This window comes from Leptodactylus fuscus, chromosome 10 (genome assembly GCF_031893055.1).
Source record: "Leptodactylus fuscus isolate aLepFus1 chromosome 10, aLepFus1.hap2, whole genome shotgun sequence".
Taxonomy (NCBI): Eukaryota; Metazoa; Chordata; class Amphibia; order Anura; family Leptodactylidae; genus Leptodactylus; species Leptodactylus fuscus.
Window position 1 is genome coordinate 6307010 of NC_134274.1, and position 17393 is coordinate 6324402.

General features: G+C 46.5%; 1 protein-coding gene across 1 annotated transcript; it reads right to left on the reverse strand.

Moving 5' to 3' along the window:
- Window positions 1-2: 2 nt before the first annotated feature.
- On the reverse strand, window positions 3-14248 carry LPCAT3 (lysophosphatidylcholine acyltransferase 3). The gene is made up of 13 exons (XM_075258123.1): window positions 14138-14248; window positions 12429-12536; window positions 7477-7583; window positions 7288-7381; window positions 6120-6157; window positions 5454-5632; window positions 5263-5371; window positions 4877-4963; window positions 4287-4453; window positions 3070-3217; window positions 2815-2973; window positions 1272-1400; window positions 3-405 (listed from the first exon to the last, which is right to left on the reverse strand). The coding sequence occupies exons 1-12, from the start codon at window positions 14229-14231 to the stop codon at window positions 1284-1286; spliced, it is 1407 nt and encodes a 468-aa protein (XP_075114224.1). The 5' UTR covers window positions 14232-14248; the 3' UTR covers window positions 3-405; window positions 1272-1283.
- Between the last annotated feature and the right edge of the window lie 3145 nt (window positions 14249-17393).

The following is a 17393-nucleotide window of genomic DNA, read 5'->3' on the forward strand; positions in this document are numbered from 1 at the left end:
CCCCCCCAACACAATCCAGCATCCTCGGACCGTCCTCATCCAGTGCTTATGTGCAATTTTACCATCGGCCTGGGGTTAGCTGCCCTGTGACGGGACCCGGAGGAGGAAAGGAGCCGAGATCAGACCGTCGGTGAAAGTCTCCAGCAACCTAAAAAGTTCAAGTAATAGAAAGCCTAGAAATACCGCCCCTCCCCCCCCATCCCCGAGTAGTAGAAAAGTCTATAAAACAACGTCTGGGGGGCCCCTACATTGGCGTAGGATTATCGGCGACCAGTTTGTAATAGAATAATAAAAAAACAAAAAAAAAAGGATCAGCAATTTGTGTCCTCCCTGGCAGTGTGGTGTCCTCCGGGGCCGGCATGGAAGGAGGTGTGCTAACCATCGCCTCGCCGGGCGACATACAATCTGCCGAGACAGGAGAGAAGGGTTTAGGGCAGCCATACTTTACATGAGGTTCTATGTCCTATACAAACCTATGACGGTTTTTCTCGGTATGCAAATGAGCTCTCTCGCAGCACTGGGGGCGGGCCCTAGCGCTCAAACAGCACTGGGGGCGTCGCCAATGCTGCCAGAGAGCTCTCCAGCGCCGCCTCCATCTTCATCTGCAGCGAGGTCTTCACCGCATCTTCTTACTTCTAGGCCTCGGGCAAGCCGACTGCACGTGCCAACGGCCACAAGAAAAATGGCCGCTTCCACAGTATGGTAAGCAACCATTTTCTCGTGGCCAGCGGGCGTGCACAGTCGGCTTGCCCTAGGCCCAAGGCCTAGAAGAACACGCCGCCGGAAAAAGATGTGGTGAAGACCTCGCTGCAGATGAAGATGGCGCTGGAGAGCTCTCAGCATTGGGGACGCCCCCAGTGCTGCGAGAGAACTCATCTGCATACCGAGAAAAACCGGGATTAAAGGCGAACGGCGCCTTTCCATCCGCCATTTACATCCTATTTCTGGGAAAGCTGGGTGTTGCTGAATACGTCACCCACATCACTCTCCTATTATTGTTAGCTGTGAATCTACACCATATATCTGCTGAGGAATGAAGTGATACGCATCACAGGAATCTGGGAAAGCTGGGTGGGAGCCGTCACAACAGCCAAATTACACCTAAATGGATTGGATACAACAACTGTATCCAATCCATGCTCTCACAGTCGGATATATAGTAGTCACGAGTCCTTACCCAGCTTTCCGAGAATCGGATAGAATATTTGGAAAGAATTTTCACAAGTTGCAACAAGATAACAGAGTCCAACGATTGGACGGCTCCTTCTTACCATCGAGCACGGTCAGTGGGACTTCTGCAGCTTGTCCTTTCTTTGCACCAGGACTTTCCGTGCATAAGGCAGTGCAAACAGCAGCAATAAGAAGAATAAATGGCCTATAAAATAGACCGACATGTACACCTGTGGAGAGAGCGACAGGCCGTCAGGGCGGGGTAACACTGCTGTCCCTAGGTCGGCATCACCATCAGGACAACCAGGGTGTCTGCCGAAGGTAACTGAGCCCTGCACCGGGCTTCTCCTCACCGGTCCCATTCAGATGTAAAGTCATATTACATGTAACAGAGCTGTGTCAGTCATTGAAATACTGAGATGACGTTTCCCCCCCAGGGCTGATATCCAGGGATCAGGGTCTGTACAGGAAAACATGGACGCTGGTTTCCAAAGAATGGACCACGCCTGTCACCGAGTTGTATAACCCTGGATCTGGGCCATGGACAGGTGTGGCACTGTTTGTTTTTGGATGAAGGCGGCCATGTTTATCCTGTACAAATCCTGCGAGGAGATCAAAATCTGCTAAAATACACAGATCATCTCAGTTCTGCTACATCTGCTTACATCTCTACTGCGCTGACAAACCCTGCTACATCTGGATAGTATTCTACCACACTAAGCCTCAGCCCGGCTACATATGTGTACATCTCTACTGCGCTGACAAACCCTGCTACATCTGGATAGTATTCTACCACACTAAGCCTCAGCCCGGCTACATATGTGTACATCTCTACTGCGCTGACAAACCCTGCTACATCTGGATAGTATTCTACCACACTAAGCCTCAGCCCGGCTACCTATGTGTACATCTCTACTGCGCTGACAAACCCTGCTACATCTGGATAGTATTCTACCACACTAAGCCTCAGCCCGGCTACCTATGTGTACATCTCTACAGCGCTGACAAACCCTGCTACATCTGGATAGTATTCTACCACACTAAGCCTCAGCCCGGCTACATATGTGTACATCTCTACTGCACTGACAAACCCTGCTACATCTGGATAGTATTCTACCACACTAAAACTTGTCTCTGCTACATCTGTGTACATCTCTACTGCGCTGACAAACCCTGCTACATCTGGATAGTATTCTACCACACTAAAACTTGGCTCTGCTACATCTGTGTACATCTCTACTGCGCTGACAAACCCTGCTACATCTGGATAGTATTCTACCGCACTAAAACTTGGCTCTGCTACATCTATGTACATCTCTGTGCATGAAGCCTCAGCTCTGCTACATATGTGTACATCTCTACTGTGCAACCCATCTCAGCTCTACTACATCTGTGTACATCTCTGCTGCACGAAGCCTCAGCTCTGCTACATATGTGTGCATCCCTGCTACACCTGTGTACTATTCTGCTACACAAAAGCTTAGCTCTGCTACATCTGTGCACTAATCTATCAAATTTGTGTACGGTTGTTCTTCACTTTACTGCTACAGCTCGGTACATCTCTGCTGTGCAGACAATCTCAGCACTGCTACATCTGAGTACGTCGCTGCTGCAGTGACATGTTACGTTGCTTCGTCCTCATACCTTGAGCCACTTGTCCCAGGTGAAAAGGCAGAACGGCACCAGCGGGTATCCCATAAAGAGCCAGTGGAAGAACTGCTGCACCAGGTACAGAGGGGGGCGCAGCAGGGGTATGGAGCAGATGTGGCTGAGTACAGGGCTGTCCCTCACCAGCTCCATCACCTGGAGAGAAAGGGAACGACAGTTATATATCACACGGCACCATAACCGCTCCCCCCGCCATCAGACGTCGCCCTCTCCACCTCACACCCCGCTCACCCGTCTCTCCACTAAGACTATCAGGAACTCCAGCGAGAAGCAGACGAGGTATCCCGAGTGCAGACCATGCCATATGGCCAGGAAGAAGAGGGCGGCTCCCTGAGACACGGCCTTATTACCGAGAAAGCGCAGACGCTTGAAAACGTATCTGAGAGGAAGAAGAGAACGCGGGGTTAATGTCATAAACGCCATGGCAACAACAACACAGCCAAATATTATATTCAAAAATAATCTGCAAAATTCACCCGGTAATGTGAAGGCGAAATAATAACCGACTGTACTCCAATCACAACCAGAGCTGCAGCCACAGAACACAGGACGGACAGCAAAGAGAAGACCTGTACTGATCCGATATTACTGTACCAGCAGAATAGTGAGCGCAGCTCTGGAGTATAATACAGGATAAGTAATGTAATGTATGTACACAGTGACTGCACCAGCAGAATAGTGAGCGCAGCTCTGGAGTATAATACAGGATAAGTAATGTAATGTATGTACACAGTGACTGCACCAGCAGAATAGTGAGCGCAGCTCTGGAGTATAATACAGGATAAGTAATGTAATGTATGTACACAGTGACTGTACCAGCAGAATAGTGAGCGCAGCTCTGGAGTATAATACAGGATAAGTAATGTAATGTATGTACACAGTGACTGTACCAGCAGAATAGTGAGCGCAGCTCTGGAGTATAATACAGGATAAGTAATGTAATGTATGTACACGGTGACTGTACCAGCAGAATAGCGAGCGCAGCTCTGGAGTATAATACAGGATAAGTAATGTAATGTATGTACACAGTGACTGCACCAGCAGAATAGTGAGCGCAGCTCTGGAGTATAATACAGGATAAGTAATGTAATGTATGTACACAGTGACTGTACCAGCAGAATAGTGAGCGCAGCTCTGGAGTATAATACAGGATAAGTAATGTAATGTATGTACACAGTGACTGTACCAGCAGAATAGTGAGCGCAGCTCTGGAGTATAATACAGGATAAGTAATGTAATGTATGTGCACAGTGACTGTACCAGCAGAATAGTGAGCGCAGCTCTGGAGTATAATACAGGATAAGTAATGTAATGTATGTACACAGTGACTGCACCGGCAGAATAGTGAGCGCAGCTCTGGAGTATAATACAGGATAAGTAATGTAATGTATGTACACAGTGACTGTACCAGCAGAATAGTGAGCACAGCTCTGGAGTCAGATTCTTACCTCGCCACCCAGTCATTGGTATTAATATTGAAGCTGGCGATAGTTCCTGTGAATAGGGGTGTGGTCTCAAACAGCCACACTTTCATATTGGCACAGGCGTCCCATCGTGTCTGACCTGTTTCATCCTTGCCATTATAGCCGAGGCCAGAGAGTATACAGACGCCCTCCTATGATAAGACAGGAAACAGACCCGGTGAGATATTAGACAGACGCCTTCACAGAGATCAGATATTAACAATTAGTGAGAATATGGTTAATAATGAGATCTTAATGACTCCCCCTCCCCCTCAGTCACTGAGTATTGTCAGAGACGTTACATATTATCTGCAGATTATTTTCCTTCTCTCTACATTTTTTATCTCTCCGCTCCTGCAAAGTGGGCCGGCGCTTCCTGTAGTGATTTCAGCGCGGTGCTGACCAATCACGTTACCCTTACTGCTCCATCCACATGCAAATCGCTGGGCCTCGCAGTGTACGGGCATCCTTAGGCAGACCATCTGCAGCTGCATACCCCTCCTCTTGTCTTATACGCAACATTTTCTATAAGCTGCTGAAAAGGGAGGAAGAAATGTGCTAATTCATGCACTTACCGTTACCAGCCAGCAGGTGACATATTTATACAGTGTAATTTTCCCCCAGATAGTCATGTACACGCAGCGGTACCAGAATGGCTGGTTCTAGAGAAGATCCCAAGAGAAAAAAACAAAAGCAATAAGTGAACACAAAACGGTAGGAGGACCGACCATCGGGACTGTTTGCAGTCTGTTTTATTACTCTAGTGCAGCCCTATATACCGGTCACGGTCTGCGCACATTGATAGGCCCCTGTATATGTGTCCACGAGGGCGCTGATAACAAACCACATTTTGACAGTTGCACCATTTCACTTATAAAGCACCAGATTTTATGCTTCGGGCACTGCGCCCAGATTGCAGGTTGTATCTTGAGATGTACCGCCATCCTGTGCTGTCTCTTACCGCATACTCCTCTGTCAGGAAGTAACTGTCAGGCAAGTAGGGGCCGAACACCATGTATGTGGTCAGGAAGAAGAGCCCGAGGCTCAGCCGCTTCATCGCTGGTGCGAGACTGTATGGGGAGGGGGGAGAACACGTAAGAGGTTGTCACACGCTGTGCCCGTGTACCCATAGAAGGCCCCTCATCCCCTCACCTGTTTGGTCTCTGTCCGGGCACATCGGTCAGCTCACCGGTCACAAACTGCAGGTACTTGCACATCGAGAACTGAGGTCCAACTAAAAAGCCACCATAGTAGTAGGAGAAGCCGCAGACCTCCGGCAGGGTGGGGACGTTCGCCACTGCATAGCGTTGCTGATCCGGGGTCAGAGATGTCTGCTAAGGAGATGATAAACTCAGAATCTAGGAGACATCTTGGCATGTAACGTAACACTGATATTCTATATTATGGCTGGTGCAGGACCTGAGGGGGCGGAGCATAAGACAGGTTCATATCACAGACACAATCCTCCCCGCAGCCCCCTATAAAACACATATGGGCTACTAAATTACAGAGACAACTTTGGGGTTACTGTCGCTTTAAATATTGCCTATTTTTCCTCGATGGCGTCCACAAACCCCAAATTGTGCCGTCAGCCTAGAAGGGAAGTGTCTGACAGCGCCGCTGCTTTCTAGGAATATATACACGCTGGAGGATACGGAGTGTAACAAAACCCGCCTGACACAGACAGGTAACACCCTGGCACAGCGACAGGAGGAGATCCAGAGGGCTGACTAATTACAGCAAACCTCCTTGGACCGTGTTCAGGGTAATTACAGGTGCAGCACGAGCTGGCCGGGTGACAAGACGCAACGTACGAACCTGAGCCTTCCCTCCATCGTAATAATCAAAGGCGAGTCCTGCAAGAGGCGAAGAGAGGGACAGTGAGCGCAGGAAGAGTATATATATATATATATATATATATATATATATATATATATATATATATACACACTGTATAAACGCTGCACAGGTAGGTCTGTACTATATACCAGCACTAGGGTGTGAGTCATTGTACAATGTGCTGTTCCCTGCAATTCTCTACATTACTGCTAATCCAGACCTAAAACTTGTCACAACTGAGGGTTTGCTGCAATGACATCCACTATAGATAATCCGCTATGTGACCTCCAGGCTGTTACATTGTATCCGCGCAGGCGAGAGAATTGTAATCAGGATACAACTGTAACAAATCCTCAGCTGTGCCCGGCTTCACTGATGTACACAAGAATCTTCATATTTACTAACAGCAAACAGATTATAACAATATGAAGGAATTCACAGACAGAGCCTTGAATGTCAGGGAGTATTCACACAACTGTAATGGGGTCTGATAAACATTACATATCCTGCACTGATCCTGAGTTACATCCTGTATTATACTCCAGAGCTGCGCTCACTATTCTGCTGGTGCAGTCACTGTGTACATACATTACATTACTTATCCTGTATTATACTCCAGAGCTGCGCTCACTATTCTGCTGGTGCAGTCACTGTGTACATACATTACTTATCCTGTATTATACTCCAGAGCTGCGCTCACTATTCTGCTGGTACAGTCACTGTGTACATACATTACATTACTTATCCTGTATTGTACTCCAGAGCTGCACTCACTATTCTGCGGGTACTGTCACTGTGTACATACATTACATTACTTATCCTGTATTATACTCCAGAGCTGCGCTCACTATTCTGCTGGTGCAGTCACTGTGTACATACATTACATTACTTATCCTGTATTATACTCCAGAGCTGCGCTCACTATTCTGCTGGTACAGTCACTGTGTACATACATTACATTACTTATCCTGTATTATACTCCAGAGCTGCGCTCACTATTCTGCTGGTACAGTCACTGTGTACATACATTACATTACATATCCTGTATTATACCCCAGAGCTGCGCTCACTATTCTGCTGGTGCAGTCACTGTGTACATACATTACTGAAAACAGTAGACATTTCTTGCTCCTATGACAAGACTCACCGATCAGTTTGAGGGTAAGAACGCAGTGCGGCATCGTCCATTTGATATCATAGTTATCCGTGGCTGTGTAATAGTAGCCAGACAATAGATAACCCTGTGACCACAAAGAAAAGTATTTTTAATTCCAGATCTTATTTATTTTTATCTTTGCTTAGCCTGTAGGAGGCGCCACATGTCTATTATACTCACCAACTGGAAGCAGAAACTGGTTAACACTGCAGTGACCGTCCTCCCCATAAGGCGAAGGATGAGGAACTGGAGAACAATACATAGCAAGGAGTGGTAGAGCTGAGAACCTAAGAGAGGAGGAGACATAAGAGGAGGTGTAATGAAGAGGTCATAGCCAAAGGGGGCAGTACTATAGTAGTTATATAGGAGTATTATAGTAGTTATATTCTTGTACATAGGAGCAGTATTATAGTAGTTATATTCTTGTACATAGGAGCAGTATTATAGTAGTTATATTCTTGTACATAGGAGCAGTATTATAGTAGTTATACTCTTGTACATAGGAGTAGTATTATAGTAGTTATATTCTTGTACATAGGAGCAATATTATAGTAGTTATACTCTTGTACATAGGAGTAGTATTATAGTAGTTATATTCTTGTACATAGGAGGTAGTATTATAGTAGTTATATTCTTGTACATAGGAGGTAGTATTATAGTAGTTATATTCTTGTACATAGGACCAGTATTATAGTAGTTATATTCTTGTACATAGGAGGTAGTATTATAGTAGTTATATTCTTGTACATAGGAGGTAGTATTATAGTAGTTATATTCTTGTACATAGGAGTAGTATTATAGTAGTTATATTCTTGTACATAGGAGGTAGTATTATAGTAGTTATATTCTTGTACATAGGAGGTAGTATTATAGTAGTTATATTCTTGTACATAGGAGCAGTATTATAGTAGTTATATTCTTGTACATAGGAGTAGTATTATAGTAGTTATATTCTTGTACATAGGGGGCAGTATTATAGTAGTTATATTCTTGTACATAGGAGTAGTATTATAGTAGTTATATTCTTGTACATAGGGGGCAGTATTATAGCAGTTATATTCTTGTACATAGGAGCAGTATTATAGTAGTTATATTCTTGTACATAGGAGTAGTATTATAGTAGTTATATTCTTGTACATAGCAGTAGTATTATAGTAGTTATATTCTTGTACATAGGAGGTAGTATTATAGTAGTTATATTCTTGTACATAGGAGCAGTATTATAGTAGTTATATTCTTGTACATAGGAGTAGTATTATAGTAGTTATATTCTTGTACATAGCAGTAGTATTATAGTAGTTATATTCTTGTACATAGGAGGTAGTATTATAGTAGTTATATTCTTGTACATAGGAGTAGTATTATAGTAGTTATATTCTTGTACATAGGAGTAGTATTATAGTAGTTATATTCTTGTACATAGGAGCAGTATTATAGTTACTCTTACACATATAGGGGGCAGTATTATAGTTACTCTTACACATATAGGGGCAGTATTATAGTTACTCTTACACATATAGGGGGCAGTATTATAGTTACTCTTACACATATAGGGGCAGTATTATAGTTACTCTTACACATATAGGGGCAGTATTATAGTTACTCTTACACATATAGGGGCAGTATTATAGTTACTCTTACACATATAGGGGCAGTATTATAGTTACTCTTACACATATAAGGGGCAGTATTATAGTTACTCTTACACATATAGGGGGCAGTATTATAGTTACTCTTAGACATATAGGGGCAGTATTATAGTTACTCTTAGACATATAGGGGCAGTATTATAGTTACTCTTACACATATAGGGGGCAGTATTATAGTTACTCTTACACATATAGGGGCAGTATTATAGTTACTCTTACACATATAGGGGGCAGTATTATAGTTACTCTTACACATACAGGGGGCAGTATATTACGCTAGTATTATTCCTCTTCACATCTACTAGTTATTAATTATTAATCACTCTACAGGTGACAATAATAGAATTTGTCCTCGGTGTAACAGTAAATGACCTTCACTTCTACTAAAGGGTTAACCAGTAACCAGACAGACTGGTTTCAGATACTTCTATTGATCTCTTGACCTGCAGATCCTAATGATCACCTCCCTTCCCCTCCCCCTACACAACAATGACTTAAATACAAAGGCCCTTCCCCCTGACACAATTGTCAGGAATGTAAGTTGTAGCGCCCCCCTACATCACAGATCGGGATCGCTGGTGGAGTTTGGACTCGCTTTATGTGTCCCCTTTAAAATACACAAGTAGATGTAAATCCTTATTGATCGCCGTCCGTGACTCTTCTGTTCGGTCATTATTTGCATTGGGTGAAGCTGAGTAACGACTAATGTGACCGGTCACCCAGATAATAGTGGGGCACAGGCTGTAAGGGCTGCCATATTGCTTGCCACCCAGCTTTTCTACACTACTGAACAGCATGCCTGTCTAGTGATGCCACTACATAGGAGCTTTAAAGATGACTCTACTGATCGTCACCCAGCTTTTCTACACTACTGAACGTCACGCCTGCATAGTGAAGCAGCTGTACAAGAAAAGGGGACTAGCTTGCCATCCACCAGTCACCAAAAACCTTTAACAGCACCATACTGTTAGACACCCAGCTTTCCCAGGAGCAGATATAAGTGACGGATGCCTGTGGGACATCTGACCAGTCATTTTTATATTTTAGGAGTCATGTGATTTCCTTCAATAACTTTATAAAGATGTCAGTGCTAGATAAGCGGACAGCGGGCATACCCATATAAGACGTCTCGCCCTGCTACGAGGCATCTGGATAAACTCTTAGTAAGCGAGAGGTTACGACATGGGATGATGGCCAGCGCCGGCGTGTGCCAGGAGCTCGGGGTGCGCCCACATGCCGCTCTATGCTGAAATTTTCGGCCCCTAAGGCACCGTTCACTTACATGCTCCGAGTAAATACCATGCGGTAAATAATCTGATGGTAGGAACCAAAGCCAGGAGGAATTAACCTAAAGCCGTCAGCGGGATCCGGTATCTTAAAGGGCCGGCGCAGCACCTGGGTCTAGTAAGGTATAACTTGTACATGAGTGGGGGTCTGACTGCTCAGATCTGCAGAATGGGGGACTATTGGGAACAGAGCGCTGGTTGGGTACACGCAACTCAATGGCAGCGCCAAAGATAACGCAGCGCCGTACTTCGACTATCTCCATTGAAATGAACAGAGCGGGCCTGCATTCAAAACTAGGTGACCCCCATTCTCCTGATCGGCCGGACCCCCCACTGATCTGTGGATAGGAAATAACCTGCTACCTTGGAAATCCCTTTAAGCTTACTCTACACTGGGGAGCCCTTTAAGAACTGAATGGTGCACTGACCCTTTAAGGAATGTCAGGTCCTGCTGATGGCTTTAGGCTAATTCCTCCTGGCTTTGGCTTCTGCCATAAGACTTGTCACCTGATCAGTGGGGGCCAGAGCGCTCGCACCACCACTAATCTTCATGTTATCCGCTCTGCTGCTTGCTGTCAGTGAATGGGAATATCCTGTACAGAGTTTAGTACAAGGGTTTCCAGTCCAGACAACCTGCAGCAAAAGATCTCTTTCTTGCCATGTTTCGTTACAGTGTATCAGTGCAGATAAAATGGATTAAAGCGGTAGTCCCAAGATTAAACCTTCTCACCTATCCATAATATAGGGGATAAGTCTATGACCACCGGGACATTTGTGATCACCAGAGTGGTGCCCCTTGTGTGTATACATCGCATGTGTGACCCTCTGTGGGTCTGATGACATGTTCCCTTCAACCTGAAGTGAATAGAGCGGCGGTCATACATTGTACATGCGCAGTACTGCGCTATTCCATGCTGAGACCCTGGTCCAGGGATTGCAATGGTCAGACACTTTCCTACCAAAAACAGGACAGGTATCTTCAGGCAATATTGCAGTACTGAGTGTACTCGGACCCTGCACCCGAACGTATATGGCGGGAATTTAGTAGATTTTATTTGTACATGTTGTGGCCGTCGGAGGTGCCAAATGGCCAGGCAGTGAAGGGGTTAAGGACAGAAGAATTGGGGATGAAACGACCTTATTATTGTAATAAACCTGTATTAAGGAATTGCTGGGTGAGCCGTGTCCACCTGTAGGATGTGGAGGAGTCAGGCTGGCGCGGTGCCCATACTCTGCCCGCACGCTATCAGCCGATAAACCCATTAGTCCTATCTCCTGCCCGCTGAACGTTACCCTCATTATCTCCATTACACGGACAATCCTCTGTAATCTGAACTGTCCTGACAGCAGACGGATACATCTGACTGCACCGATACACTGTAACAAGCTATCAGCACAGCACAGACCTCCAGAATGATACATTGTAACAAACTATCAGCACAACAAAGGGATTTCTCTAGAAGGCTTGAACTCCAGATTGATACAAAGCTCTCTCCGGTGTGTAGTTTGCTGCAATGGGTCAGGGAGCTACTTATCCCCATGTTTGTGATTTGGGGACTCCCCCCCCCCCCCCCCCCCCCGAGTGGAATACCGAACACATTAAAAAGCAGTTAGCTAAGAAACCACACGGACCCCATAAGACTATATGGGGTCTGTGTGTTTTACGCTCGGTTTACAGCAAGCAGCACTTTTCTCTAAGCACGATTTGTGTGGACACCAGGCGGACCCCATTATAGTCTATGCAGTCCGTGAGGTTTCAGGGAGTCTGCAAACGGAATTCCAAATACAGACGTGACCCGAGAATTAGACATATCCCAGCACTGAGCTGACTGTTTGTTACAATGCATCAGCGCAGGAAAAATCTATCAGTCTGGAGTCTATTACAGAGAAGTGTCCCTCCTGCGCTGATTCTTTGTCACCATGTATCAGTAGGGCAGGACAATGTACCGTCACCCTGATGATAGTCTGCTACAATGTATCAGCACAGGTGAGAGTCATCTACATGGCCCAGACTGATACACTGTAACAACCTATCAGCGCAGAGACTGCACACAAGTGTAACAACCCCTCAGAATTATCAGGTCATCCATACACAGGTGGTTTCCATTCCCTGACAGCAAGCGGGGACGAGTCTACAAGATCCGCCGCTCACTATGATATGTCATGTCCCCCCCGACCCCCTGCAGTGCTCACGTACCGAAGTTAAAGTAGGCGATGCAGAGTCCGGTCACCGTGTTGAACAGATGGATATGAGACGGCTGCTTCTTAAAAAGGAAGTATCTCTGGAATAAGGCCAAGGGGTAACCTGAGGAGACGGGAGGAAGTGAGAGGAGACGTTATATATACTGTATATATACCTACTGCTATACTGCAAGGATGTAACATATATACTGTATATACACATAGACTGCTATACTGCAAGGATGTAACATATTATATATACTGTATATATACCTACTGCTATACTGTACAGCAAGGATGCAACATTACATATACTGTATATATACCTACTGCTATACTACAAGGATGTAACATTACATATACTGTATATATACCTACTGCTATACTGTACAGCAAGGATGCAACATTACATATACTGTATATATACCTACTGCTATACTACAAGGATGTAACATTACATATACTGTATATATACCTACTGCTATACTACAAGGATGTAACATTACATATACTGTATATATACCTACTGCTATACTGTACAGCAAGGATGCAACATTACATATACTGTATATATACCTACTGCTATACTACAAGGATGCAACATTACATATACTGTATATATACCTACTGCTATACTACAAGGATGTAACATTACATATACTGTATATATACCTACTGCTATACTGTACAGCAAGGATGCAACATTACATATACTGTATATATACCTACTGCTATACTACAAGGATGCAACATTACATATACTGTATATATACCTACTGCTATACTACAAGGATGTAACATTACATATACTGTATATATACCTACTGCTATACTGCAAGGATGTAACATATTATATATACTGTATATATGCACATATTGATACACACACACACATATATATATATATATATATATATACACACATACTGATACATTGTAGCCAGGGTGACGCCCCTCTCCCGTATCTGCTCATGACCCGATAGACCCCCCGGGCCAAGTAACTTAATAAATGTACATTTAGCCCCCTCCTCAAATACAAGGGCTTCCATGTACATGGCGACAGGGGCTCAGCGGGGTCCAGGACATTACCTGTAGGTTTCCAGTTGCGACAAGACTACAACTCCCAGCATGCCCTGATGGCTATGTTGTAGTAATGCCACCACCGGAGACCCTCAGGCTGCGGACCACTGCTCTAGTCACATGACTACAACGCTCTATGGAAGGGTCTCAATGGTGACCACACGGCAGTCACATGACTACGGGCGCACTAGGGTACCCCGCAAAGCAGTCACATGACTACAAGCACTGACCAATCCCTACTCACAAGGTGACTCTCCCGGGGTGACCTCGGTCACATGACCTCACATGGCGGTTATAACGTTACCGATCAGCGGATACCCGGACTGCGCAGACTTGTTGGTCAATGGGGCGGTCCCTAGACTGGAGAAGTTACCCTGCCCCCCCATAGTCTACCACTCCATGGTGAATGAGCCCCATCCCCCCCAGTCCCAGAAGTCTGTCCCTCCTGAGCCACCATATATAATCAGCACTCCCCCCTCCCCATAGATCACCTGTTAGCCCTGACAGACCTGCCCCCCATCACACTCCAGTCCCAGGTCCCCCCTCAGGACTCACCACAGGGGCCCCTCACCGACACCCTTTAAGGGACCCTCCATATTTAACCCCTCCGTCCCCATAAACTTCCCACACCCCGACACTACTCACCGCTCAAGATAGACAGGATAAGTCTCAGCGCCGCCTCTGAAGCCCCCAGCGCCTCGGCCGCCCCGTGCAGCAGAGACCCCGAGGCCGCCGCCATCTTCCAGCTCCCCGCCGGCCCTGACTGGACCGAGCAGCCCCCACGAACAAGCCACGCCCAGGGCGGGGATTCCGCTCTTACTCCACGCCCCTCCCAGCGCTGATTGGTTGCCGGGGCATGAGGAGCACTGTCTGGGCGTGGCTTCTAAGGCCGTTACACAGACAATGTCACCTGAGGGCGGGGATTGGACGGTAGTAGAGCGACAGTGGGCGTGGCCGGGCGCTGATTGGACGTGTCAGGGGAGGGGGGTTACTATCGGTCACTGTGTGCTGATGGGGGACAAGGGTCACGTGATGTCACATGTAGGTGAAAGGTCAGCTGACTGGGCATGGGGGGGGAGCTGCACCTGTATATTAGAGGGGTGACCCTCACACCTGCCCAAATATATGTCATAGACTGTCCTGTCTGCTCCTGGGAAAGCTGGGTGACAACTAACAAAGCCAGACAGGTGTACAAATACTCCGTCACAACCTCCTAGACATGTGGCTGCTATAGTGGCCGCCATATTGGTTGTCACCCAGCTTTCCCAGAAGCAGATAGAACTCAGATCCTGTGTATAAGGTTTGTACGGTGTCACACACAGGACACTATAGCTCTGCAGTACTCCACGTGCCGCCATAAGGTGCCCACCACACCCGACCACTAACATGGCGGCGTATAAATGGGAGGGGCCTGTGGACGTCTGTGCCGCCATATTCCCGCTAATATGACCTCATGCGGCCGTCCTTAAAGGGGGTTTCCAGGAGTCAGATACTGAGGACATCGCCTTAGGATAGGACATCAATATGAATTCAGTAGGGGCCCAAAATCCGAGTGGAAGAGGCCGCAGCATTCAGGGGTCACCGGGATTTTTGGGGAATGAAATCCCATTAAAAAATCAGAGGGTCCCTGAGTGTCCCATATGGGTGGAGAGCGGAGCACTGGTATACACAGTCTGGGTCTGGGGTCTCAAAAAAGGATGAGGCTGGGGTGCACATTTAAAAGGGAATCTGGTCGGGGGTCTCTACTTAGGTCTCTGTTTATTTTGGGGATCTGGTCTGGATTTAGGGGGTCTGGAGAAATGAGGGGTCTGGTCTGAGCTCTGGAATTATTTGGGGTTTCTGGGGTCTGTTTTAGTTTAGGGGGCCTGGTCTATATTTAGGAGGTCTGTACTTAGGGGGTCTGGTGTCTGTATTTAGTGGTCTGGGGTCTGCATGTAGGGGGTCTGGTCTGGGGTCTATTTAGGGGTCTGGTCTGGGGTCTGTATTAGTTTAGGGGTCTGGTCTGGGGTCTGTATTAGTTTAGGGGTCTGGTCTGGGGTCTGTATTAGTTTAGGGGTCTGGTCTGGGGTCTGTATTAGTTTAGGGGTCTGGTCTGGGGTCTGTATTAGTTTAGGGGTCTGGTCTGGGGTCTGTATTAGTTTAGGGGTCTGGTCTGGGGTCTGTATTAGTTTAGGGGTCTGGTCTGGGGTCTGTATTAGTTTAGGGGTCTGGTCTGGGGTCTGTATTAGTTTAGGGGTCTGGTCTGGGGTCTGTATTATATTAGGGGTCCGGTCTGGGGTCTGTATTATATTAGGGGTCCGGTCTGGGGTCTGTATTATATTAGAGGTCTGGTCTGGGGTCTGTATTTATGGGGTCTGGTCTGGGCGGTCTGTAATTAGGGAGGGTCTGTCTTTAGGGGTCTGGTGTCTGTATTTAGGGGGGTCTGGTCTGGGGTCTATTTAGGGATCTGATCTGGAGTCTGTATTTAGAGGGGGTCTGGTCTGGGGGGGGGGGTCTGTGTTTAGGGGGTCTGATCTGAGGTCTATTTAGGGGTCTGGTGTTTGTATTTAGGGGGTCTGGTCTGGGGTCTATTTAGGGGGTCTGGTCTGGAGGGTCTGGTGTCTGTATTTAGGGGGTCTGGGGGGGGGTCTGTGTTTAGGGGGTCTGATCTGAGGTCTATTTAGGGGGTCTGGTGTCTGTATTTAGGGGGTCTGGTCTGGGGTCTATTTAGGGGGTCTGGTCTGGGGGGTCTGGTGTCTGTATTTAGGGGGTCTGGGGGGGTCTGTGTTTAGGGGGTCTGGTCTGGGGTCTATTTATGGAGTCTAGTCTGGTGTCTGTATTTAGGGGGTCTGGTCTGGGGGGGGTCTCTGTTTAGGGATGCCGGTTTGGAGGGTATTAGGTGGTACTAGTATGGTGTCTGTATTTAGGTGGTCTGGTCTTGGGGTCTATAGGAGGTCAGTATTTAGGAATACTGTAATGGGATTGTACTTTAGGGGGTCAGTATCTAGGGTGACAGGTTTGGGGTCTGTATTTATTTAGGGGGTCTGGGGTCACTATTTAGGAGTACTGTACTGGGTTTGTATTACTTCAAGGGTCTTTATCTGGGGTCCGCTCTATGGTTTGTATTACTTTAGGGGGCCTGATGTAGGGTCTATATTAATTTAGGGGGTCGCACACACCTTTGTAGGTTGAGGGCGTGTCCTATGGCAGTGGGCGGGGCATACACATTAACTATTTAGGTCCCTTTTCCTTTCTCCTGACATTATACATACACGTCAGATTATCAGACGTTCCGCATTACTGGTGACGTTTCTGGAATTCTGGACTACATTATGATACTTTGTTGGAATTTCTGAATAAGATGTCTCATGAGATTGTGCGACATGTCCGAGAAGAAGGTCAACACCTGTATGAAGACATCTGGATGACTCCAAGGAGGAGCTGTCAAGTGACCATGTCTTATGTCTTATGTTCTAGTCCTTCATGAGTGTGATAAGATGTTGCTGAGCTCATACATGTCTCGTGTCATTACTTCCCCCGTTATGACATCATTCATCTTGGCCACGTCTTCCCATCAGGATAAGACCCTGCGGTGACCCCGGACACTCACTAAGGTTTCTCAGATTGAAGGATAATCTCCTCACATAATTTCCGACTTGTCTTCGCTTCTTCTTATATCACAGACAGAAATCCGGATTATCAGATTTCCCGGCCTCTGATATTGGATTATTGAGTTGTCACTATGTACGGCCAGAGCTGCGCTCCTGATTACTGACATCAAATCGTAGTCACCTGATAGTACGCGGCGACCTGACAACGTGTGACACGTCCTCACCCCGGAGCTCAGGTGACAGATCAGCAATGGCCGCAGGGCGTCTGTTTACTGTACCTGGGACAAGTCTCACTAACCAGGAGGAGAAGG